This window comes from Podarcis bocagei (genome assembly GCF_964188305.1).
Source record: "Podarcis bocagei genome assembly, chromosome: 11".
In the NCBI taxonomy this organism is placed as follows: domain Eukaryota; kingdom Metazoa; phylum Chordata; class Lepidosauria; order Squamata; family Lacertidae; genus Podarcis; species Podarcis bocagei.
Genome location: NC_138136.1, coordinates 48,038,958 through 48,065,989, shown reverse-complemented (window position 1 = coordinate 48,065,989; position 27,032 = coordinate 48,038,958). Strand labels below are relative to the sequence as shown.

Here is a 27,032-nt window from a genome sequence, read left to right as displayed (position 1 = left end):
GCAAATATCCTAAGCCCAGTGTTAGAAAAGAATACAAAGATGAAAAATGGATGAACTGCAGCTAAAATATCATGTTCATTTTTCACATGGTCTAGTCCTTCCCCTGCCCACCCCCCTAATATTTTTAAGAGGGTCTCTTCTCCAGACATCAGAGAGTAGCTGGAAGTGAGGAGGCAGAAAAAGCTCCTCCTTTCTTTCCAATTTGCAGGTTTAAATTGAAATCTTAGGCGCAGTGCTGCACCCAGAGCTTAGAAACTGCTCATGGTAATGAAATTCCCTGTTGCAAAATGCACCTAAAACAATGGGAATTTCAAATACTGCCTAGGCCCTAAGTTCCATAGGGCTTTGCAAGTCACCTCAGGCACCTTGAACCTGGATTTGTAGCTAACTGGTAGCCAGTGCAATTTCTGTAGTACTGGTGTTATGTTTGTGACTAGACACCTGCCTTGCCACAGTGTTCTCCACCACTTACAACTTTTTGAACCAAATCAAAAGACTGCCCCACATAAAACACCTTGCAATAATCTAGTCATAACGTAACCAATGGAAGAACCACTGTAGCTAAGAAACAGTTACAGATGGAGTACTAACCGGAGGTGGTAAAAAGGAACTTCTCACAATGGAAGTAACTTGTGCCTCCATGGACGATTCTGGATGTAAACCAGTGCTAGATTTATAGATGACACAATAGTTGCATATTTATTACTGAGGAAAATTATGTATGAATAGCATAGACATCTTGTTTTTACCTGATGGAAAAACACTGTTCTGCTCTGTCGCTGCAGAACCTGTATAAAGTTCTTGGCATTCTGTATCAAAGTAAGGGATTTTGCTTAGCACCCTCATGTGGGTAGAGGGAAAGCAAAAACAAACAATTTATTTTACAGTTCTATCCCTGATCTCTCAGAAAATAATATTTGAAATAAAAAACAGGGATCTGGATTGAATAATGCCAAAGTTTTGGACAATGCTCTTGACTAGTATATAAGTTATAATCAGTTGCAAATCAATATGCATCAACTGTTATAGCAAACAATTGGAATACATGTTTGTTCAGGAACTTGTATTATATGGTGTGGGGGCGGGCGGGGGGATATACTTGATTTATACCAATTATTATTTGATGTACTTTTCTAATATTCACTGATTTTAAATATTTTGATCTATTCACTTTTGAGTTTTTGTACTGAGAGCAGTTGCTTATACCTCTTTAAGATGACTGCTAGTGCTGCCTCTCATGCCATGTTTGCTAACAGTTTCGTCTTATTTCACCTGTTGCATTCAGAATTTCACACAAGTATTACAAGAATTGCTGTACAGTAACTTTGATCTGAGACTATAGTATAGTATGCGCCCTCTTGTGGACAAATCTATATTTATACTTAGACACGTGCATGTGTAAGGATTACTTTTGAATGATATAATTAAATGGAAGCCCTTTTCCTATAACTTGTTTTATGAAAAGAAGATGACTTAATTTTTGTCTTATATGGATCAAAATGGATCAAAATAACCATAGAGAATCAGCTGTATCAATAAAGCTGCTTATTTTCTTACACCTTTAAAAAATATTTTCCTCAATCTTCAAATTTATTTCTTCTTCTTAAAGATACACAGTTCTAGCTGCAGAAGGTATACTATGATAATGAAGGGCATATGGAAATCTGCTTTAATACTGTCTGCTCTGATGACTGGCCAGGTTCTCCAGCAGAGGTCTTTCCCATTACATGCAACTTAATCATGTAACTGGAGATTGAATTAGGAACCTTCTGCGTACCAAACCTTTGCTCTGCTACTGAACTACAGCCTTTTTCTTAACCCTCAGATGTCTCTAGCACAGTTATATTTGTTATAATGTAAATTCAAAGCCTACCAGCAACTGGACAAAAATCAGAGCAAAATAAGCTGTCATTTTTCATCATATAACTGATTCTTATGTATGTTATACTTTTGTTTGAATTTGTAATTGCCTTGTTCATTTTTTGGTAACAGCCCTTAAAGCTGCCAGTTGTAATTAGTATTCTGAATTAGGAATTTATGTAGCAATGAGATGAATATGGTCCATGCCAAGTAAGTCTTGAATAGTAAGGTGAAACCCAGCATTGAGATGGAATATAACTGGAATATAATTAGTACATTTTTCAGTACATTTTAATCTTTTACAACAAAATACCTTTATGTTGGTTGATTACTGTGTAAAATTACTGTAATGATTGGTCTGGCATCATCATTGGAGACAGCAAACACTGACCTTAGGGGGAGGGGGTAGAATCATAGAATCATAGAATCATAGAGTTGGAAGGTAGAAGGATTTGAGAAATCTAAGGCACCCTACTTTGTCCTATCAAAACTTTGATCTTAAACTGGTGGGCTGGGACCCACTCCTGGGTCATGGCATGATCTAAGGTGGGTCACAAGAGCAGCACTACCACTTTATAAATATATTGGGGGGGGGGATAAAGAACTGGACCACCAAATGCATGTTTGGGTTAAAGGTTGGTCCTGCATCTAAAAATTTGAAAATTACTGTGTTAAAAGAACAAGAGTTTTAGTAGGCTGAAATATAACCAGAGGATACTTTTGTTCTTAATTGCATTTCATCATAGCATAATCCTTTTCATTTTTTTAAAAAAACAATTTTCATTTCTAATGGGTGTTGAAATGTGGTAGTCATCTGAACTGTATGAAACTGAACGTGACTTGTCTAGATGAACATTCTCTAATTAGCCCCCATCCTGAAATTACACTATATTTGTTCTGTTAGTTGTCTGCAGAAAGTTAATCTAAACAGTTTCTGTTATAACACCATCGTCCTGATCTAGCTAAGATCTTCAGTTGTTAAAAAATATAGATAAATGCAGTATATACAGTTCCCCAATCTGATCTGTCTTCCCTTTGCTACTCAGTAACTGGCCTGTGTGATGTATGGTGTATGTATTTTTGTGCTTTATTGTTTATTAACTTCTAAATAGCAGTAGATCGCTATCTCCCTGTAAGTTCCACAGCGATGATTGTGCAAAAGTTGCCTTTTGATATTCTGCAGATGCGTGGAGATTAGTGAAGCTAGCTAGGCATTAACTATAGATGTAAAAGCAAATGCTCTTATTTCCAGTCTTTCACTTATTTCGATTTGTCATGTGCTCTGTATGGCTAAGAAACTTCATAGTATTGTGTTTTGTTAAATGGTCAGAATGTATAATTAAAACTTGCTTGACATTAAAGGCTTATTTCACACTATGTATAGATAAACCCAGGTTTGTGACCAAGCGTATCTACATCAGGGAGCCACTCATTACTCCCTGACCCAAGTGATTTCCAGTACTTTTTTAAGAGTCACATTTACACTTCAGATGTGCAATTAACTCACTTTATCTGCACATTAAAGAAAACAAATTTGTGAAAGGAAACTTTTTTACCTTGCTGATTTATGGTAATAGTTCATCAAGAAGTAACTGCTTTCACTTGTTAATTATTTAATCTAGAGGATCACTAGAGGCATGTGATTAGATTTTTCTAATTTCCTAACTGTGCAGGTAAATACACAAAACTGAATAACCTACACAAATTTTAATTGGCCACATGTTGGGTTTTTTTTTGGGGGGGTGACTGGTGACTTTACAAACTGCTTACCTAGAAGAAGGTGTCATCCATGTAATGTCTATCTACAAAATCATGGCAGTTGTTTTCCTTGTGTTGATGAAATCAGTAGATTTCTTACTACTACTTTTTTTTTAACTATAGTTGCTGTAAGAATAATAAAGTTCAGTAAAATTAGTTTATTACATACTTGGGAACTTCTTGGTGGTTCTTTGCAAAATAAGTATTTCTTTCTCATTCCAGTGCTTGGGAGATGGGAAGTAATGATAGCTGGCATCCGAACTAAGATCTGTGTGTAGGCACTACCATCCCAACATTTCAGGATGAATGGGGATATGCCTCATGTTCCCATCACTACTCTTGCAGGGATTGCTAGTCTCACAGACCGTAAGTATCTCTCTTGAGTTTTGTTGCAAATCATTAATTAACCCGTTTGGGGAGCAAAATTTTGAATTGCAAATTTATTTTTGTGGTGGGGTGCGTTTAGTTTTCTTTAAACTCTCTCGGCCCTTTGGCATTTATGGGTTTCTCTTTATGTGTCAGTGGATAAAAGTTGGAGGGGTATTGGGCAGATGACCATAGGAATCTGGTTCCTACTAAATAATGCTTTATTCATAATTTAGTAAAAACTTTGAGATTGAAACCTGCATAGTGAAATGCAGCTGCTACACTATAATCTCTAAACTGCCTGCCTTCCTCTTGGGCAGAAGGATGACATTAAAGGTTCCTTTGTGCTGGTTTGAAATGAAAGCTGCAGCACCTTACTAGGCTCCCTTTGTGGATGGGTGGTCACCTGCACACTCCTAGGCTCTTCATGTGGGAAGATAGTAGGGATTAGGAAATGCCTTGTTTAGAGCATTGTTGATTTAGCTTTTGTGAAGTGAAATTGACAGGACATATAAAACAAAATATATTCCAGGGATATATGTACTGAAGTAAGGAGAGTGCCTAAACACTCCCCAAATTCATTTTGAAGGTCTATGCAACAGGGCACTGGTGCAGGTGGAACTGATAGTTTGACTGGTATGCATGATGCTTAATAGTGAAACTAGTTTTGAAATTAATGCATCTAGTCCAGTTATGGCATGGGTTTTGGCACTGGCAAAATACTGATTGTCACTAATGATGTAGTAGGCACTGTAACTGAGCACATTGCCAATCACAATCTGCACAATGCTCAAATTAGCAATGGGAGGTGGGGAGAAATGCTTTCTAAAACATTTATGTATTGGTGGAATAGTGCAATTTTTTATACTCTTTTCAAAATAGTTTTGAACCAGCTTCCTCTTCCATCACCTTTACCTGCTACAACTACAAAAAGCTTGCTCTTTAATGGACGAATTGCAGAAGAGGTGAACTGCCTTTTGGCCTGTAGAGATGAAAATCTGGTTTCACAGCTTGTGCACAGCCTCAACCAGGTTTCAACAGATCATATGTACGTATTAAAAGTCACTTCACAAATTAATGTCAAAAAGTTTCAGTTTAAACTATAGTAGAGGCAGGTTATAGATATTACTGTGTTGTTCTGTCCTAATAGTATGCAAGATTCTGTAATTATTGAACATGGCTGTATATTTTTCAGCAACAGATGGCCACTTACCTATTATTGTGCTGGATTGGATGCCCGCAATAAACTTCAGATTTGGTGCTGTAGAAACTAATTTCAAAGAAGGTGGTTTGAATGGATTTTAAACTAAGAATTATTTTTGAGAACAGGGCACTTAATCAGTGGCCTTGTACTGATAAGATTAAACATCTCACCAGGGTCTACACCCAATTATAATTTATTTGGAGAGATGCGGGAGAGGGCTGGATAAAAATGTACATATTAGTTCTGAACAATTCTTAAGATTTCATAGAGAAAAAATTCTACTTAGGAAAGAGTTCTGGTCTGGGGAAAAGTGGCCCTAACATGAACTCCTAATGAATGTGTGGCTTATTGACCTGATGAAAATAGAGTGCAGACAATATATTAAGTGTTTAAGCAAAGTAATCTTATAGAACAGTAGTGTAGGTGAGCTTAAGTATCCCGTCCGTTGACCTGCTTTTGGCATGTGAAAGCTGTATTTAATTTAGAGATGTATAATCCATATTTTTTTAAAGCTTGCTCTGAAGAGGAGGTCATAACCAGCTGGCACAGTGTGTTCCCATGACACTGAGCTGGGCCTAATCATAATAACTTGATCAAAAGTCCTGTAGGCATTTTTCATAGCTTTTCAAATAAAATAGATCAGATCTGGTGCTTAGTTCTAAAGACAGCCAAGATCGTTGCTCTGACGCCAATTATTGACAGGCAAAATTGAGACAGGCGAAGTGTCTTTCTAATCAGAAACACAGTTTCCAGTATCGAGCCCAAAAGAACAATATAAAGTTTAAAATTTAGCTTCAGAATAAATTGGACAGAGGAATTGGTCAAACAAAACAAGATAATAGATAGCAACACAAAACTGGTTGTGTAGAGAAATTTGAGTAGATTCCATCCATAATTTACAGGATAGCTTACACAAAGATTGAGAAGTGACTCTTCATCTTATAGGATTGCAATATTATTCATTGATACATCACATTAACCACGATGAGCAAAGGATTATTTATTTTTGACAATTTACATACTGCTTAATTACAATTGTCTCTCAATGGTGTACAAGTAACTCAATACAATGATTTCCAGAACTCAGTGATTCTGGTTGTAACTGTCCAGAGTGCTGCCCATGTACTCTGACATAGAAACATGAGTTGCAACAGGTTCCCATTGGAAAGAAAAAAGGATATGTATTAATGATCTTGTACAAATTGTCAGTTTAGTAACTTCCTGTATTTTTGAAAAAAATCTCATTAGTCCCTGTTTGTTTATCTCCAATGCCAGAGAACTGAAAGATAACCTTGGCAGCGATGATCCAGAAGGAGATATACCAGTCTTGCTGCAGGCTGTCCTGGCAAGGAATCCTAATGTTTTCAGGGAGAAAAGCATGCAAAACAGATACGGGGTACAAAGTGGTGAGAGTTTTTATTTATTTTATTATTTCTAAGCAAGATAATATGCAGCTGTGTTACTTTTCATTGTGATACTCTAAACTGATTGTGGATACAGTTCAGATTCTTATAGTTGGTTTTCTGTTATTATATGAAAATGTGCTGTGATTCAGATGAATTAGACACAAGAGCATTCACTTTCAAACAAGTGCATCTGTTCCTAGGGGAGTTACTTTTTTATGTTCTTTTTTTTTATAAAAATTTTTATTTGGTTTTCTGCTTTTATAAAAACAAAACACACACAAAGAAAAAACACAAAACAAAAACATGTATAAAATCAGCAAATCCCCATTTCATAACCTTGTTCCCTGACTTCCCCCCACCCCCCCTCGTGCATCCCAGTTCCCAAGATTATATCAGCAAGTTGGTGTTTCTCCTCTTAACCATCTTATTCATCTTATTACCTCTTTTATAATAAAAATTGATTTTCCTAAGTTGGACTTAAGTTCTCTTCCATCGATTTTCATTTTGTCTTAATTAAGAGTCATATTAACCAAACCTAAAAGTCTTAAGAGTTTTTAAGAATCTCCTCTTCCCTCCCTCCCATCCCCGGTTTTTGTCCCTTCCCAATAGAAATCCAAATTCGAGATTCTCAGCCTGGGTTCCTCACGTCCGAGGCTTTCAAGTCTATTTCAGTCCCTCTCCGCCTGTCTTGTTGGTAGTCCTTTATGTCAGTCGTCGAGTCTGGAAAAAGTTCTTTCACCATCAAAGTGTATTCTCTTCCCACAAGGAGATTTGAAAGTAACTGCTGAAAAATTTCCACAAAGCCTGTATCTTCAGAATCAAAGTCCAAACTGAGGCCCCAGTCATATTTCTTTATTTTAAGTTCCTGTATTCCATATTGTCCCGGGACCTCCTCCTTCTTCTTCTTCTGTGTCTTTCGCAGACTTGTGGTAGATAAGTTCCCAGCGTCTCCTTGCTTGTGTTCCACAGATGTCAGCTTTTGGTTGTTACTTCCCAAGGTTACTTCTTCTTTTTCTTGTTGTTTAGTCTCTTCCACCTCTGTAGATATTGTTTCCCATTCAGCTGTGGATTCTTTCTCATTCAGGTCCTCAATACAGAGAGCAGAGTTGCCTGTTCCCAAGGTCATAGTCACAAGTTGTTTATTCATGGCCAAGCTCTGCTCTTGTAAGGTTCCCACCAATTGAAACATCCTTTCGATTTCCACTAGTAACTTTCCTTCCACAGCCATTGTATCCATTGTAGTTTCACAGAATTCCCCCTAGAGGGAATCTGGTTACTTATTAGTCTTTTCTCCAACAGTCCTTTAACAAATTATTACTACTTTGTTTCCAACAATTTTGGCTCAATTATAACTCGTCTTAGTCCAGAGGGATCTTAGATAGCGATTTTTCCACTTTAAACCGCCCGTTTGACAGCTTTGACAGCTGTCAAACTCCGCAGCTCTTACACAGGCACAAAGGCAGGACTTTCCCGAGCCCGGGAGGGGGGGTTGTTTAAAACAAAAAGAAGGTTTCCAAAACTCCACTCTCCAGCCCAAAATTTCCTTTAGCCAAATCTTGAAAGTTAATGTCCTTTTTAACTCACCCCACCAAGGGTAGGCTCTCCAGCTTAGCTCTTATGTCGTTGCGTAGATCGTCTGCAAGGGGGGGGGTGCGGACTTCCTTTTAGCACACCCCCCGGTCGTCTCCAATTCAGGGTAAATTTTTTAAAGTCCCAATCCGTCTTACTCACGGGTGATTCTTTCAGTCCAAATTTTCAAGGAAGGAAGTCAGCGCTCTCTGGTCATGGCTCGCGGCTTCGCTCCACCGAGGTAGCGATCGACTCTCAGTGCCACGCCACCCCCGTATCCTCTCCGCAGCCTTTAAAAAGGCTCTTCGTGGATCAGGGGGGGCGCTTAAGGCACCCGCCGAGTCTTCAGTCCGCAGGCATCCGCGCCAGTGTGGTGTAGTGGTTAAGAGCGGTAGTCACGTAATCTGGGGAACTGGGTTCGCGTCTCCGCTCCTCCACATGCAGCTGCTGGGTGACCTTGGGCCAGTCACACTTCTCTGAAGTCTCTCAGCCCCACTCACCTCACAGAGTGTTTGTTGTGGGGGAGGAAGGGAAAGGAGATTGTTAGCCGCTTTGAGACTCCTGAAGGGGAGTGAAAGGCGGGATATCAAATCCAAAACTCTTCTTAAGGGTCCCCGCGTCGCCGGCGCGGCAAAGACCCGTCCTCGGTAGAGCCGATTCCCTCCGCAGCTCGGAGGGAATCCGCCATTTCCAGATCGCGTCAACCCGGAAGTCTCCCACAACTGCCCGTTACTTTTTTATGTTCTTCTGCAGTGCCTAGCATACCACTGGATCTAAGTAAATTTTAAGTAGTACAGCCACTTGCGGTTTATCCTGAGCCAAGTGTTTCAAGGTAGCAACCCAGTCAGATGGTCAGGGTGCTGCTGCTGCTGCTAATAATAATAATAATAATAATAATAATAATAATAATATGGTGATTATTATTAGCATAATATCTGACAAACTTTTGCTTTGGCCATTGCTCCATTTCCTCTGGAAGTACTGAGGAAATGAAAAGATGTAGCAAATTGGCAGCTATAAACTTGCCCATACATTAGTACAGTGTTTTTCAACCTTTTTTGGGCAAAGGCACACTTGTTTCATGAAAAAAATCACGAGGCACACCACCACTGTGTGCGGAGAGGGAGATGTCAGAGCCCCGCTGCTCTCTATGGGGAATCGGATGAGAGCGGACCTCCGATCCCATCTGATCTGATCCCCACCCAGGATGGATGGAAAATAGGGTGGACACAGTCTGGCGCCCGCCTAGTGGGCGAAAATTTGACTTTTTTTTTAATCTTTCCAATTTTTCCCACGTCACACCAGGCAACATCTCGCGGCACACTAGCGTGCCGCGGAACAGTGGTTGAAAAACACTGCATTAGTAAGTTCAAATTATGGTGTGGATTCGAAACTATGCACATTATGATTTTGTGTGTATTGTCTGAATTGAACTATTCTTTTCTGACCTGTAGAATAAAGGGGTGGTATAGTATATTACTTTTTCTTCTATACCTTCAGCAGTAATCCACTATTTCATGTGTGCTACATTAAGATAAGCACCTGTAATTGCTCTGAAAAATTGCAGAAAGCTGTAGGGCTATGTATGCCACTGAGAATGGATTTTGAGATGCTGGCCAAGTGTGTGTGTGTGTGTGTGTGTGTGTGAGAGAGAGAGAGAGAGAGAGAGAGAGAGAGAGAGAGAGAGAGAGAGATGTTGCTCAGATACCGTTGTCATATGCACAAATGTGTTTGATGCTTGTAATACTTTAGCTAGATAATAGCTATAGTTGAAGATATTTTGTAATAGTTATGACAACTGGAAAACAAAGCATTGGATTAAATATACAAGTAAGTAGATACTTTGATGTGACTTCTAAAACTCTTTTTTTTTTTTGTTTTAAGGAATGATGATGCCGCAGTACAAACTGTCTCAGAATTCCATGCATGGTAGTCCTGCATCTTCCAATTATCAGCAAACCACTATCTCTCATAGCCCTTCCAGGTAAATGAAGTTTGTAACATAGGATTACAATTTTTTAAGCCTGTATATAAAACCTATTTAATATTTTGAGTAAGGACTACTGTTTTTCAAAATATTGAAGTGAGGCACTTTGAACCCCAGACAAAACGCATAACTCAATGAACCATAAAAAGATGGCATACAGTATGATGCAAGGCTGTAGGGGTAGGATTCAGTAGAGTGTGCATCCAGAATTCAGATTTTCAACACTGACTCCCCAACCTCTCAGAACTGTCTCAGTTACACCTGAAGTAATCCTCCCCCCAGCAACCGTCCTTATTGGCAGTTCTCATGTCAACCTTTCCCTTAACAATTGATGCAATATGGGGGTTTAAGCAGCAGTTCACAAGATTATTGCAGGGATGTACATAAAGAGAAATTCTGATAGAATCTACGAAATTGCAATTGATTCTCTGTTAAGAAATGTTTGTGAAATAGTAATTTGGACAGCAAAAATTAAAATGAACTTATGAAATACACAAGGACTGTTCTCCAAATATTTGGCAATAAAAGGAATTATTTGATATTTAATGCAAGGTGTGTTGACTTACTAAGGTCTTGGTTTTATGCAAACAATGCACTTAAAATGCCAGGAAAACTTTTTAGTGCCTTCTATTATAATTTGAGAAGTTATTAGGAAACACATAGTATAATCAGTTAGAAAAGGTTGCTAGGAAATACATGGACAAGGAAAGTACTTAAGCACAGTTTATGACATGGGTTTTGAGATTTTCTGTAAGCAGCTTTTACTCAACAGCGGTGCTCACGATTTTATAATGCTTGCACTTCTTTTTCCAATTTTCATTTGCTTGTGCAAAGAAAAGGAGGAAATTTCTTAATCTTTATAAATTCATTAGTCAGACTTGTTTTTCTAAAATTTTATACAGGGTTCATTACAGATCTTAATGAATAATATATAATAATCTTTAAACAAATCAATTTTAGATTCTCACAGTCTGATCCCTTGCTCTATCTAAATTATTGGAGGCATATTTGACAAACCAGTCTGCCAGTAGAAGCTCCACAAGGACTTTCACTAGTGCAACAGGACTCCTCCCCTCCCCCATTGACTCTTGGGGTTTGGGGTGGAAGAGCTCTCCAGACCATGTCAGGGGAGGAGACCGTGGACCATTCCTCCCTGGGATAATACTGGTCTTTCCTTAAGAATTTCCTCCTCTGGGAGATCTATATGGCCCTTCCATGAGTTGAAGAAGCTTTCTGCTCATGGAAGAGCACCTGTGGATACAATCCATTAATTACTAGGAATTGTATTATCTGTTTATTGTATGGTATAGCATCTGTGAAATTATTTAAGGAAAATCATGATTGATGTTCATATGTGCTTTGTTTGGATTTTATTTGCAGTCGATTTGTGCCACCACAAACAAGCTCTGGTAATAGATTTATGGCACCACAAAACAGCCCTGTGCCTAGTCCATATGCTCCTCAAAGCCCTGCAGGATATTTGCCATATTCACACCCACCAAGTTACACGCCTCACCCGCAGATACAGCAAGGTATTTATTTTCTCTGTGTCTTTGGAATATATATATGTACAGAGTTGGTTTTTGTCGCTGTATCACATTCTGATACACTATTCAATGTAAGTACTTCTCCTTATATCAGAAATTCATACCTTACAACTGGTGAGCATATGGATAATGAAGAAAATATTCAAATGTGCTGCTGGTGACTGATTCTGCTTCTAAGAATTAATCTTGAGCATTAAAACTCTTTTTAGGTTGTACTCTAAAACAAAATACCAACACAGACAATAAGATGGAATAATTGCTCCTATTTTTATTTCATAGAATGTATTACACGTACACAAATTGTTCTCTTTAAAATAGAGAGTTATAGTTAGTTAATTTTTCTCTAAATCTTTATTTCCACCCATTTGATAACACAACCTGCAGTTACAGTGGTACCTCGAGTTACATACACTACAAGTTACATACGCTTCAGGTTACAGATTCCGCTAACCCAGAAATAGTACCTCGGGTTAAGAACTTTGCTTCAGAAATTGTGCTTCAGCGGCATGGCAGCAGCAGGAGGCCCCATTAGCTAAAGTGGTGCTTCAGGTTAAGAACAGTTTCAGATTAAGAACAGAGCTGTGGAACGAATTAAGTACTTAACCTGAGGTACCACTGTATAAACTACAGTAAGTGGAAAACTTTAATCTTCAGAATCATTAATTTTATAACTATGAGCGAAAGCTTAAAGCTTGAAGACACAAATTAGTTATGTCAGACCTTTATTTTAACAGTGTTACTATTAACAGAATTGTAAGTAAAACAACAACAATTTTAATTACAATTCTGTAACTTTATATTATTATATTAATTATATTATTATATAATTATTATTATACCCTGTGTTTCTGGGGGGCTTCTGACACATATAAAAACATAGTAAAACAAAAGCTGGTGCAACGAAAGTATAGGCTGCAAACAGGTGATTTAAAAAAATATATATATTCAAAACAATTCCAATACAAATTTGTACTTTATATGCTGTCCCTGATCATATGTTGCACACAAACATTACAGTGTACATGTCAGCAATGGATGCAAGATTTTAAATGTGCATGGAATGTTGTCATGCACTTCAGTTATATGGTGAAATAACAAAGAACAGAGTTCCAGTTTGGGTGAAGATAGAAAATGTGTTTGCTACAAAAATAGGAAAGTGGCTTAAACAGTTATATGTGTATGAGAGGGTAAGGGATGGAAGTGGGGAAAAGCTCACATTTTCCATTTAATGAGTGGGGCGCAGTGCTTGTGATCCAGAATGCTACAGTGGAGGCCTAAGTGCAGTGGAGAAACTCAAAATAGAGTTGCTTTGGGTCAAAGAAGGGTAGAATGAATGGCAAGGTCAGGGAAACAGAGAAGACAGCAAAAGGGAAAGGTAGAAATGGTAATAATTACCTCTCCAAAGCAGGGAAATAGCGTAGGAATGGACTTCCTGGGATTCACTGTGACTCAAGAGTTAAGGGTTGGGGTTCTTTTTCAAAGTTTTTGAAGCAGTGAAATACAATATATTGTATTGTCATACACTCTTGAGTTTCTTGACATCAAGAGGATGCCGAGGAAGACTGCAAGGCAGAACACCATAGTAACCATTAAGCAGATGGAATTGACATACAGAAAAAAAGCCACAACTCTCCCATGCGTCACAGGTGCATTGGAGTCAAAGTCTGTGTAGAGCTTAGGCAAAATTTAGTTTAGGAACCATGTTCATCTAGTCAATCTTAGAATTTGTGGAGTACTAGTTCTCAAAATCTGATCTCTGAAATATGTTTTTAGTTAAAGAAAACATAGAAACCACACTGATTAAATATAAATATAAAATCAGTTATTGAAAGATTATGCTAGAAAATATTTAAACGTATGCATTCACTCTTATCTTCTCTTATTTCAGCTTCAGTATCCAGTCCCATTGGGATGAGGAATATACATGAAAATAAAGTTACAAGTCAGTTGTCAGGCAATTCAGCTAATCACCATGCTGATAATTCTAGACATGGCTCAAGTGAAGACTACCTGCAAATGGTGCACAGAATAAGCAGTGAAGTATGTAACAAATCATTTTAATGTTTTATAAACCTTAAGGCACTGTTCTCTGAAAATAAATAAATAAATAAATAAATAAGTAAGTGTGTGTGTGTGTGTGTGTGTGTGTGTATCATCTATTGTGAGTGTGTCTCTCTGTGTGTGTGTTAGGTACCTATGCTGTACATTAATTTTTGAAAGATGGAAAATTTTGTGCATACAGTTAAAACTTTAGCACAACTTCAGACTTTGTCTCCACTCTGATTTTATAAATTAGTTCACTGAAAATGATAGAGAGCAGTAGAAACATTGCCTTTGGGTGCTTTTGTTTAATACTGTACTTGAATGACAAATATTTTATGGTAAAGCATTCCTGTATTACTTTTGGTCAAGTAAGCTACAAAATGAGATTAGTATTGCTGATCGATGGTTTTTAAAGGAATACTTAAGCTTGTGTGATAACTTGTTGAATTCTTAGTTCCTCACACTTCCTGGTATGTTTCACATATTTTGAAAGCTTTTTTGGGTGCAGGGAGGGCATGATGCAATGTGAAACTGTTTTCAGGGTCTCAGGGAAATAGCTCCACATTGCATTTACTTTGAGAATGCATCACTGTAGCCCTAAACTGTTGATGGTGCACCAGAGCTGTTTCATCCCCCTGGATGTGAGAGAAATAGAGTATCCCTCCTCGTCCTCTTGTAGTACTAGTTTTCCTCCCCTACTTCCTCCAAGCTCTTAAAAAAAGCTGGAGAAAGAGATGGAGGAGTGTTTTCTTCTCAATTGAGATTAAGTTTGCTAAGAAATGTTTTTCTCTTTAGCCTATGATTTGAACCACAAAATTTAGTAATGCTTTGTTCATAATTCTTAACTTTAATAGCTCGATTGTACTACTATATGATGAATGCTTTTATTTTCATATACAGTGGTACCTTGGGTTACAAACACCTTGGGTTACAAACACTTCAGGTTACAGACTCCGCTAACCCGGAAGTAATACCTTGGGTTAAGAACTTTACCTCAGGATGAGAACAGAAATCGCATGCCAGTGGCGTGGCAGCAGTGGAAGCCCCCATTAGCTAAAGTGGTACCTCAGGTTAAGAACGGTTTCAGGTTAAGAACAGACCTCCGGAACAAATTAAGCTCGTAACCAGAGGTACCACTGTTAAATGAAGTCCTTGTTGTTGCTAATATGTGGCATGATAGAGAAATTGCACTGGTAATTATTCTTGTGGCAACTTCATAAAAAGCAAAAACTGGAAGTCATTGAAAAAATTGCTCCTTTCTAATAATCCACTAATATGATCCCTAGGAGGGTGATTCTTCAGTAAGGAACGCTGCATCGTTTTCCTTGAGATCACCACAGTCCGTATGTTCTCCTGCTGGAAGTGATGGAACCCCTAAAGGTAACTGTATGGCTCTTTGATACTGTTGTAGATAAGAAACCTAGATCTGTGCCAAAAGTTCAGGATAAAGAAAGTTCAGGACAGAAAACTTGTGGATTTCTAACAAGAACATGACTATGTTAGATGAAAGGATAACTCAACAATAACTTTTGATACACTTTGAAAATTGACAGTCTTTCAACACATTGCCCACATGGAGGGCTAAAGTGTGTTTCAAGAGAGAGGCTGTTTCACTGTATCATAGTTTATAGTTTTTTTCTAAGAAAATATAAATAATATGGCACATTTATTCTGGAAATTCCTGATTACCTTCTACATAAAAAAACCTCCAGGTTTCAGATTCATAACTGTTTATACCTTTCATAACCCTCATACTGCTTAGAGTTTTGGCCTATCAAGCAGAATGCAGCTTGCAAAGCCATCTGTTTTCCCTCCCTCCCTCCTTCCCACCCTCTTTTCTTTTTATTTTACAGTGATGGGAAGGGCTTGGAGGGCCACCTGGTCAGATGCCTATAACTTAATAATAATAATAATAATAATAATAATAATAATAATAATAATAATAATAATAATAATAATAATTTATTATTTATACCCCGCCCATCTGGCTGGGCTTCCCCAGCCACTCTGGGTGGCTTCCAAAAGAATATCAAAATACTATAATACATCAAACATTAAAAGCTTCCCGAAACAGGGCTGCCTTCAGATGTCTTCTAAAAGCTTGGTAGTTGTTGTTCTCTTTGACATCTGGTGGGAGGGTGTTCCACAGGGAAGGCGCCACTACTGAGAAGGCCCTCTGCCTGGTTCCCTGTAACTTGGCTTCTCGCAGTGAGGGAACTGCCAGAAGGCCCTCGAAGCTGGACCTCAGTGTCCGGGCTGAACGATGGGGGTGGAGACGCTCCTTCAGATATACTGAACCAAGGCCATTTAGGGCTTTAAAGGTCAGCACCAACACTTTGAATTGTGCTCGGAAACGTACTGGGAGCCAATGTAGGTCTTTCAAGACCGGTGTTATGTGGTCTCTGCGGCTGCTCCCAGTCACCAGTCTAGCTACCGCGTTCTGGATTAGTTGTAAATGAATCCTTTAAATGAATCCTTTAAATGTAGCCTTTTCCAATATGCCTTTTACTACAGCTCCCATCAGCTCTAATCATCGTGGTCAGTGGTTGGAGTTGATGGGAGTTTTAGTCTATAACATCTGCAGGGCACCAGGTTGGGCAAGTCTGGCTTTAGTGGGTCACAGGTTTTGCAGGCCTGCCTCACAGAGTTGGACACTGAAAAAATAAATATCAGGATTCTTTACCTTACTTCCTGCCCTCAAAAATTGTTATTCAAGCTTGGTCAACACTAATTCCTGATGAAACTGAAAATCCAAAAAGTTGAAAAAACAATTCCAATTAGAAGTTTCAAAAAACTAAGAACATGTACCTTTTGCCAGTACATGTTCATTATGTACTTTCTTCTTCATGATACCATTAATTTTTTAGTCACATTGTTGGGAAAGAAACATGTTTAGACCACTTGTTGGCTTAATAGTTTAGCTGAGCTCAGATATATAGTTAGCTGCTGTACAACCTGAAGAATTTATAATATTTGGTTACATCTTTTGTTGAATGCAACTCCTCTTTCTTTCCTTTACATCATAAAGATATGTCTTCTATGTACATTAATGTGTTTGAATGTGTGGCAGACTGCTTTCTAATATTTTCTGAAGTTACAGAACTCCAGTACTGCCTGTTTTAAATAAAACCTTTATCTCTATTGTTGATGTATAGTGCTATAATCCCCCCCATAGTATTGCTGTCCTTCTACCAGTGTTAATTAATTTTTGCGATGATAGATAAAGCTCCTTTTATCCTTGGCAGCTAAATGCATCACTAAATAAAAAGGTCACCCGTCCAATCTAGGCAAGGAGAAGGGTGTTCCATAACATGAGAATCCAACACCAAGAGCATGTTTTGTTCTTCATCCTATTTATTTTCAACCTGTTTAGTGACAAGATGTACATTAAGAGTGCTAGTAAGGGGCAGATTGAGCTGACCGTAGATATTATTACTGGACAAAGAAGGCAGTCTTTAGATAATACCAGTCAGATTTAGATAGTATCTAAAAAAGAAATTATTCTGTGTTTATAATGTTTATGTTTTTATTTATGATCTGCACTTTCATAAAATATAGCAGGGTAGATAACAACACACAAAATATGATGAAATCGATCTTAAAAACAGACATAAAGCATAATTTAAAATATCAACAGATACTGGTTGATTAAAAAGAAAAAATCAGCCTGCCTAAACAGTACTGTTTTCAGAATACTTCTGAAGGCAGGCGGGAATGGTTCTCCTTGAACTGCTAAAGGTGTGCAGTTTTACAGGACAGGGCCTCCCACACTAAAGGCTTTGACTCTTAGTGAAGGCCAAATCTGTTGAGGCCCTCCGTACCCTGTGGAATGATGAGATGCAAAGGGCCGTTGACACAATTTTTACCAAGTTAACTCAAAGCGACTTACCATATATAAACAAATGCATACATTAAAACTGGAATAAAAAAAACCCAAAAATATGAAAGTCAGTTTTTCAAAAGCTGGAAAAAAAACATCCCACCCATTCAAGAAAGCCATAGATAATTAAAAGCCAAATGCCTTTTTTTTTTTTTTTTGGCTGGCGTCTAAAGATATGTGATGATAGCACCAACTGAGTTTCTCTGGGGAGAGCATTCCACAAGTGAGGAACTACTACTGAGACGGCCCATTCTCATGATTTCACTCTCTGGACCTCCCATGGATCAGGGTGGATGGGTGGGTACCTGAAGAAGGGCCTCAGATTATGATTACAGGTTCCATGTCAGTACATATGGGGAAAGATGGTCCTTAGTCACATAAAGCTTTATAGGCCAAAACCAGCACTTCGAATTGGGCCTGGAAACTAATTGGGAGCAAGTAAAGTTGGGTCAGGATTGGTTTTATGGGCTCAGATTGTTGTGCACTTGTGAGCAAATTGGTTGCTAAATTGTGCACCAGCTGCAGTTTCCAAACTGCATTCAAAGGCAGCCCCACATATAATGCATGGTAGTAATCTAATGTATAGGTCACCAGAGCATATATAACAGTAGTTGGACTAAAGGTAAAAGGTAAAGGACCCCTGGACGGTGAAGTCCAGTCAAAGGTGTCTATGGGGTGCAGCACTCATTTCTTTTCAGCCAAGGTAGCCGGCATTTGTCTACTTGCACTGGTGTGCTTTCGAACTGCTATGTTGGCAGAAGCAGGGACAGAGCAATTGGATCTCACCCCATTGTACGGATTTGAACCACCGACCAACCGATCGGCAAGCCCAAGAAGCTCAGTGATTCAGACCACAGTGCTACCCGCTGTTGGACTATCCATGTCCAGATAGGGGAGTAACTGGACCTCCTGTTGAAACTGATGGAAGCAGCATGACCAAGACCACTTGAGCCTCAAGTGACAGTAATGGATCTAGAAGTACCACCAAGCTATGTACTGCTCCTTCAGAGGGAATGTAACCTTATCCAGAGCAGGTTACCTCCCATTCACCAGTCTAGGGAGCCATTCACTAATGGTGCCTCAGTCTTCTCCGGATTGAGCTTCAGTTTATTGGCTCTCATCCAGTCTAGTAATGAGGCAAGACATTGGTCCAACATATCCACTGCTGCAGCTGAAGATATAAAGAAGATGAGCTGTGCATCAATAGCATATTGCTGATAATGTACTCAAGACTTGAGATGACCCCACTCAGTGATTGCCTGCAGATGTCGCACAACATGGGGGATTAATCTGAATTCTGTGGAACCCCATATTGAAGACTCCATGGGACCGGATGACACTCCCCAAGCACCATCTTCTGGAAACAATCATCCAAGTTGTATTGGAACTACTACACAGTGATGCCACCTACCCCCCAACTCAGACAGCCATTCCAGAAAGATAACGTGGTCAGTGGTATTGAAAGCTGAGAGTGGGCACACACACTCCTTTCTTCCAACAGAAGTCAAAATACAGGATGACCAAAACAGTTTCCATCAGGATCCCTAAGTCTCAAAGGGCAGACTATCTTAATCGCTCCCCCACCCTTGCAGTGGGGATACTGCTAGCTTCACTAGGAAGTCTAATCTTCACTAGGAAGTGGTCTGACCATGACAACAGAGTCACAGAGACACCCACTCTAGACCACCCCTCTCCCCACTTGGAGCAAAGACAAAGTAAAGGGTATCCGAGATAGCTGTCATGGAGGCCATGAAATTGTGAGCTGCTCCAGCTGCAGGCTTGACATGGTTGCTGAAATCACCCAGAATTATTGTCTGGGATTCCTTGCTCAGTCATTGCAGCTTGGTGGGTGGTACAACAACAACATGCCTAATGTGTCCCTAAGAACCAGAGTCAGATGCAGACCGTCTGGTCCAGCCCTGGGGTATAGAGATTTCCTGATGAGGGAGAATGAACTTTGGTGAACCACAGTAATCCCATCTCTCTAGCCTGGGTTGGTGCTGCACTGAGTATACAGTGGGACAGAACTGGGAAAGATATGGCTCACCCTTCTTTCCTGCTCACACCTTATTGCGAAAAGGATTTTGTGGAGTTGGAAAATATTCAGAAAAGGGCAACCAAAATGATCAAGGGAATAGAGCAAATCCTCTATAAGGAAAGGTTGCAAGTTTTGGGACTTCATAGTTTGCAGAAAACGCGACTGAGTGGTTACATGATAGAAGTTTATAAAATTATGCATGGCATGGAGAAATTGGATAGAGGAAAGTTTTTCTCCCTCTCTCATAACACTAGAACTTGTAGACATACAAAGAAGCTGAACGGTGGAAGATTCAGGAAACGTAAAAAGAGTACTTCTTTACATATTGCACCATTAAACGAAGGAATTAACTCCCACAGGAGGCAGTGATGGGTATCATCTTGGGTGGCTTTAAAAGAGGATTTGACAAGTTCAGGAAGAGGGAGTCAGTAGAGCTTTCAATGGCTACTAGCTATGATGGCTAGTGATGGCCATCAGTAATGGTTATGAATACTAGTTTTTGGAAACCACAGGAGAGAATGGTGCTCTTGTGCTTGGGTCCTGCTTGTTGGTTCCCACAGGCATCTGATTGGCCACTGAGAACAGAATGCTGGACTAGATAGGTCATTTAACTGACCCAGCAGGCTCTTCTTATATTCTTTTTTCTTGGTAATGCACACCCTGGTCAGCACCTTTATCAACAATTAGATCATGTGTGAGCATGGTCTTATTATCCATTAACCTAGAATTTAGCAACAGCACCACTTAGCTATTGAGCACAGTGGATGAGCACCCAACCGTGCCATGGGGTTGTGGAGAGGCAGATACAAGCACCAGATGCAAGTTGTCTCCATTATCTGCACCCTTTGTGATGCCTACCATTCCCTTCGATTCCCATTATTAAATGGTGCATGTTTATTCCATGCTTTTAAAAAGTATTTTCTTTGCCTTAGTTTGTTGGTTTCAACCACTGAGAAGTGGTTGAAAAATGGAATAGTTGTGATTTGATACCAAGTTCCAGCATTAAATGTCCTGCTATTTGACATCCAAGAATAGGTGGACACTAGATGAAGAAACAAAGCCTAAATAATCACAAGCTAATCAAATGGTTAGCATTTGTCCTAACATATTTGCAGATCTTGCATGATAGGAGCCATATATGTTGATCATATTTTACAGTTGGCATTAGAAGAAGCTTAATGGGAATGGATAACCACTACTTTGCTTGTAGGTGGCAGACAATCTTTTTTCTTCAAAGGCTTGGATATTAGTTTAAATTTATATCACCCTTTTGTTGCACTGTATTAGACCAAAGACATGCCTTTAATACCATTATTTTAAAAAATGGCAGGCTAGTTCTTACCCCTAAAATATTAGTGTGTGTGTGTGTGTGTGTGTGTGTGTGTGTATTCATTCATCCACGCCTGGTTGGCTCTTTCAACAATATAGTGGTACCTCGTGTTACGTACCGTCCCCCTTACAAATGCTGCAGGTTATGTACTCCGCTAACCTGGAAGTAAGTGCCCCTTGTTGTGACCTTTGCCCCGGGATGTGAGTGGAAGTTGCGCTCTGGCGGCACGACAGCAGTGGGAGGCACCATTAGAGAAAGCACGCCTCATGTTACAAGCGGTTTCCTGTTACGAATGGACCTCCGGAACGGATTAAGTACGTAACACGAGGTACCACTGTACTTCTGTTCTGTTTTAATAATTCGTTACTGGTAAGTAATTTCTATTTCAGAAATTCGATCTATTCCTGATCATTCTTGAAAAGAAGTAAAAGTGTTGATGCCAACAAACCAATTTTTTGACTTTAAGAATGTTTCCGTTTGTCCTGATCCAGGGAAAATTCTGAAACAGACTTCTGTATGTTTATGTTATGCAGAGGCTCATCCAGGCTCACTCAAACTGGCTGAATGAATTTTTATACACACACTAGGATGTGGATGTTCACTGAGGCACCACTTGCTATGCGTGACTAATTTTCTGTGGGTAGAGCTGGAACCAGGGCCTTTAGCTCTTGTGTTTCCTTTTTAAGGAAAGTTTGAATTGGTTAACCAGTGTATGGAGACTGATAGCAAACTTTAAATGCTTATTGATTTTGTTTCAACCCTAGAGTGGCATTAAGTTTATAATACGCTACCTTGCAAATTAGATCTTTACAGTGTCTGTTATGCTGCATGTATGTTGCAGAGATGATCCGTTCTCTAGCTCCATATTATCGTCAAGTGTATTTAAACTGCTATGCCTTGAATTGGAGGCAAGGTTGACTAGATTGATAATCTCCATAAGGTTTGTATTCTGCAAATCTGCTGATCTTCTAGAATTTCTAGACTGGTGGAAACCATTCTGCCTTGGAAAAAGTTGTTAGGCACGGAATAAGAAAATCAACGCTTTGAAGTAGAAGATGGACCTTTTCAATGAACTTATATTTTTACTTGGAGACTTTTGAACTGGTCTTTGGCCGTAAATAATAATAATAATAATAATAATAATAATAATAATAATAATTATTATTATTATTATTATTATTATACTTATAATTATTACTTGGAGACATTAAATATTGCCCCTAGAAGTTTCTGGCTTGTCTGAGGACCACTTAGTTATTAATACTAAATAAATTTTGTTATACTTTACTTCCAAGTTATTAAAAAAAGTACTTGTACTAATATAATTGAGAAGGCATTTAACTGACTGTAGAATAATAACTCATTTAACTCTATGGAATAATAGTTTTGGGGTCATCTGTACTTGGACAATATACTCACTGAAACATATTGTAATAGTTTGTGTGACTAGTGACTCCTCAATACTAAATCAACAAAGTTTTTATTATTTCATTCATTGCCATGCAGAAAAGCTGACATGTTTTGGATTCCAGTGTGCTGTTACATGGGATATTCATTGTTCTATATATACAAGTCTGTAAATTAATTTCTGGATACTAGGTGAGGGCTTGAAAAGTCCCTTCCAACTGTGACCAGTCCCATCTAAAGGGGGAAAAGAAAAATGAAGGCGCCATCTGGAGTGATTTGTTTCTTCAATTAGTGGAAATACCTCATATAGTGGCAAAACTTACACTTTTAGGATCCCCAAATATGTACTATATTGTCATACTTTTATGGATGAGGAAACATCACAGTGAAGGTGAATTTCATCTATAGAGACTACAGAATATTTGCTTAATAGAGGTGAAGCACCATCCTGAGACTCACAGGATCATCTTAAGAGAAGACTTATTAGTACTTTGGGGAAAAGAAGCATAAATACCAAAGTGATGTAGATTTACTACCTGACTAGTGGATTATCTGTTAGCAAGCAAACTGATGGAGCAGTGAGCCTTTGCAAGTTTTGGATTGTTCCTGAACCTGAAAGTTGCTGATACCAAAGAAGCTGAGTCACCTGTTGTTGGATGTATTGAGGCTGCAAATGAACATGAGGCTAGAGAAGCAATTGAAAATGTCCCTGCTCATGGGAGAGTGCTTGGTTAAGGATAAATCACTCATAGACGCTATCAGACAGATCATGCTGCCTAGTGAAATATCTGGAAAAGGGGGCTCTTACATCTCTGTAGAGTATACTTGTAAGTTTGAGTTGATGCCTGGTCATCAACGCAATCCAAATTTCTGCAAGCCCCACCTACAATCATCTGCAAAAGCATTCTTCAGAAGACAAGACTGTTTATAACCATCCAACATTCAGCAAAATTCTCTACTGGTAACTTAAATAATAAATATTGCAAAACATCTCAGAGTTAGATGGGACCTGAGTCAAATAGCCCAACTCCCTTTCTGGTAAAAGATAACTGTATGTAAAGCATCCTTATTTGATGCTTATCATTGAAAAATAATAATAATAGGAGAGGAATTCTTCAATATTCCTGTGCAGCTTTTTCAATTGCTGGATTTATTGTATCACAAAGTAGCAGTAAGGATCCCTAATTAAAAAAAAAGCTAATTGCTTTCTGAGAATGAGTTCTTATAAGTGCTTTGAGTGCTGTTATATTAAATAGTGTGTGTTTATCTGATGTTCTAACTGTGCAGCCTTCTCAGATGTACTTAAAAAACACACACACCCTAAGATGTAGAGCAAAATTTAGAATGTGATTGGTGATTCCTGAAGTTCAGCGCTAGTTGGTAATCCCTGTGACACTTTCGCCTGGGGCTGCAAGCCCTTTTTGCAGCAACAGTGCTGCCCTAGAGAAGTAAATGATTCCTTTGGAATATAGAGTTTGGGGCATTACAGATTAATCACTATTAATAGATTGTGTCTCATGCAGAAACATGCTATCAAGGCTCACAAATTTACAGGCTGGAAGAAATGCTGGAAAAATGGCAGTAAATAACTGCAAAAATGCAAAGGGAAAGAAGATGAATAAAGCACACACAGAAAGGCAGAGATCCATGTTTTTAATGTGGACTCTATTTTAAATTTAACATTATTGCATTACTTACATAAACCTGAGGACCTAAGTAATTTGAGTTTGAATATGACTTCTGTTAGTTACTTCACAGAATGTGATCTATCTGCTACTGTGTTAAAGCATTCAGTTGCTGGCAGTACCATGAACTACTACAAATTCTCTATCACTGTGCTTCACTAGCTGAAAATACAGCAGTGGCATACAATTTAATCACCTTTTCTACCTCTGTACTTAAGTAGAGGAAGAACCTTATATGAGGAAATTGTTGTGGATGTTAAACTTTGTGTGTTACTTCAGACACTTTTTAGATAGCACAGGAGGGTAGTGGGTAGTGTGTCAGTGCAAATGAATGCTTTTAATTAGTATAGGATGTAATGGCAAATGGACTTTACCAACATCTTTCACATAACTGGGCAATCTTGGGGGCGGGGGGTTAGTTAACAAACAATAACAGTAGGCAACATGGCAAAAGCAATACTTTCAGCTGTTTGTAAGTAGAAAATGCATTGGTATGTAAAAATTATGCCAGACTCATGTGAGAGGCCTGTTCCAGTTGCTGAAAGAGGCAAAACCAGCTAATCTATTAGAGTCATTTTCCTTTCTCAGATCCTTAAGAGTAGGGAACTTGCATGACGCTGCATGTGTGTATGTGTGTATGGATGTGTGTTAGTTGCAGTCCGATTTGCCTGTCTACAGCTCATTATTTTGGGCTTTGATCACTGGACTCTAGTGAGAAGCTAGCTATCTTTAAACTGTGTTCTCCCCTATGGCCTTGGATGCATTTTGATTAACTCCATTCTTTAATAGTTGAAGCCCTGCCCCGGTTGAGCACAGTCCCAAAATGGTTTCTACCTCTTGGTACCTCTCATGTTAGATGTGGATTGCTAAATTGCTAGGAGCTACAGGCATCTTTTACTGCAGATATTATAGGTGGGTTGTAGTGAATATTACAGACCTCAGTATTCCTCTAAACTGAGTTTTTGCCATTTTGTAAGTGCAAATATCTGTACAAGTACAAATTACTAATAAAGACTATTTTTGTGTGCTTTCATAGAAATGTGAACCAACATAACTGTTCAGTTTTTCTGAATTATTATTCTAGGATCAAGACCACCTTTAATACTTCAGTCTCAGCCTCCACCTTACTCATCACCTAGAGATGTTCCCCCAGACATATTATTAGATTCTCCTGAAAGAAAGCAAAAGAAACAAAAGAAAATGAAGTTAGGCAAGGATGAAAAAGACCAGACTGAAAAAGCTGCAATGTATGATATCATTAGCTCTCCATCTAAGGACTCTACTAAACTTACGTTAAGACTTACTCGTGTAAGATCTTCAGATATGGACCAGCAGGATGATATGCTTTCTGGTTTGGAAAACAGTAACGTGTCAGAAGGGGACATTTCCTTTAATGTGCAGTATCCAGGACAGACTTCTAAAACACCAGTTACTCCACAGGATATTAATCGCCCATTAAATGCTGCTCAGTGTTTGCCGCAGCATGAACAAACAGCATTCCTTCAGGCACAACAAGTGCCTGTTTTACAACCGAACACTTCAGTTTCTGCAAAACAACCTCAAAATCCTTTGGTACAGACGCATCAACAGGTTTCACAACATGGAACTATCACGCCATATGATGAAGTAGAATTGGATGCATTGGCTGAAATTGAACGGATAGAACGGGAATCAGCTATTGAAAGGGAACGGTTTTCAAAAGAAGTGCAAGACAAAGGTAAAACTGTTGCGTATGTGCTGTATTTATATTTAATCAAATTTCCTATCTCCTAGAAGTCCTTGAAAATAAACCATAATCTCCATATAAATTCACATTCTTAGTACAAAGTTGGTGATTAGTGGTGTCTGAATATTTAGAGAACAAACTTGTAGTGTGACAAATCTCTCTTAAACCAAAAAGGAATACAATTTAGGTTGTAATCTTGTGTATACTCACTTGGAGATAAGTGCTACTGAACCCAACTGGATTGACATAGGATAGGGCTGTTTACTGTAACTTGCATTTCTCTTCTCAAGAGTAGAGCAAGGGATAAGGGAAAAGCTTTGTAATTGATGATAGCCACTTTTTGCAGCATTCATCCTGTAATGCATTTGTTAAGGTGGGCAGACTTTCAGCTTGCAGGATCTGGTTTTTGTGTGTGTATATTTGCCAGAGCCAGTTACAACATACTGGTGGTGAATCTAGCTGTAAAAAATGTGGCTGGAGCGGGACACAATTGCAGTGACCTTCCTTTATCAGTAGGCATTTACATCTGAACTACACACCAGAGACTTAACATCACACAAAGATCTTGTTACAGTGATTGCATTTAGTATATTATTTTTCTAAACATCATAATCCAATGCTGCTCAATTCTCCCTTGTGCTCCCCCCTCATTACCTCAAGTGATGAGAAATAAGAAGAAAAGAAGGGAGGGAGAGAATGGAACTAATATCAATCCTGTGCTTGTTTAACCACAAATAAAACTAGTAACATCTTTCATTATCAAAATAACAGACTTGCAAACCTACTCTACTTGTAAAACTAAATTAATTCATTTTAGGAGATACATCTAATATCTATCCAATGCATATATCGTCAGAAATGTCACCAAGGTATTAGTGATTGAAAGCCATACTAGAACTAGGTTGAACAATTTCATAAAAGTAAGATAACGGATCACCAGAGTTTGTCGCCATCAGACCTGGAGAGCAATTATTTGCATGTTTACTTAGAAATGTAACTTTGTGTTCAGTTGAGCTTAGTTTCAAGTAAGTGTGCTATTCCCCCCCCCCCCCCCCGATTTTTTGTTAGTAGATAGAGTGGGAGTTATATTTAGGGGGGAAGTGGGATTTTTTTGAGGAAGGAAGTGGAAGAGTAGGAAGAGAAGAAGATAATATGAAATAGGCAGCTCCTAAGTTGGCACAAGTTTAGCTCTGTCACCAAGAGGGTAGAACTACATGCACTTTGGG

General features: G+C 38.7%; 1 protein-coding gene across 3 annotated transcripts in view; it reads left to right on the top strand.

Moving 5' to 3' along the window:
- NIPBL (NIPBL cohesin loading factor) overlaps window positions 1–27,032 on the top strand; it is a 131,464-nt gene that overhangs the window by 50,795 nt on the left and 53,637 nt on the right. For 2 of the 3 annotated variants that reach the window (XM_081212576.1, XM_081212577.1), the window contains exons 2-9: window positions 3,841–3,984; window positions 4,867–5,032; window positions 6,464–6,594; window positions 10,048–10,147; window positions 11,531–11,682; window positions 13,586–13,737; window positions 15,027–15,120; window positions 25,165–25,797. In XM_081212576.1, the coding sequence (XP_081068702.1) occupies window positions 3,921–3,984; window positions 4,867–5,032; window positions 6,464–6,594; window positions 10,048–10,147; window positions 11,531–11,682; window positions 13,586–13,737; window positions 15,027–15,120; window positions 25,165–25,797 (1,492 nt within the window). In that variant the 5' untranslated portion in view covers window positions 3,841–3,920. The remainder of the gene's footprint in view (window positions 1–3,840; window positions 3,985–4,866; window positions 5,033–6,463; window positions 6,595–10,047; window positions 10,148–11,530; window positions 11,683–13,585; window positions 13,738–15,026; window positions 15,121–25,164; window positions 25,798–27,032) is intronic. The other variant, XM_081212578.1, reaches the window with a different exon arrangement.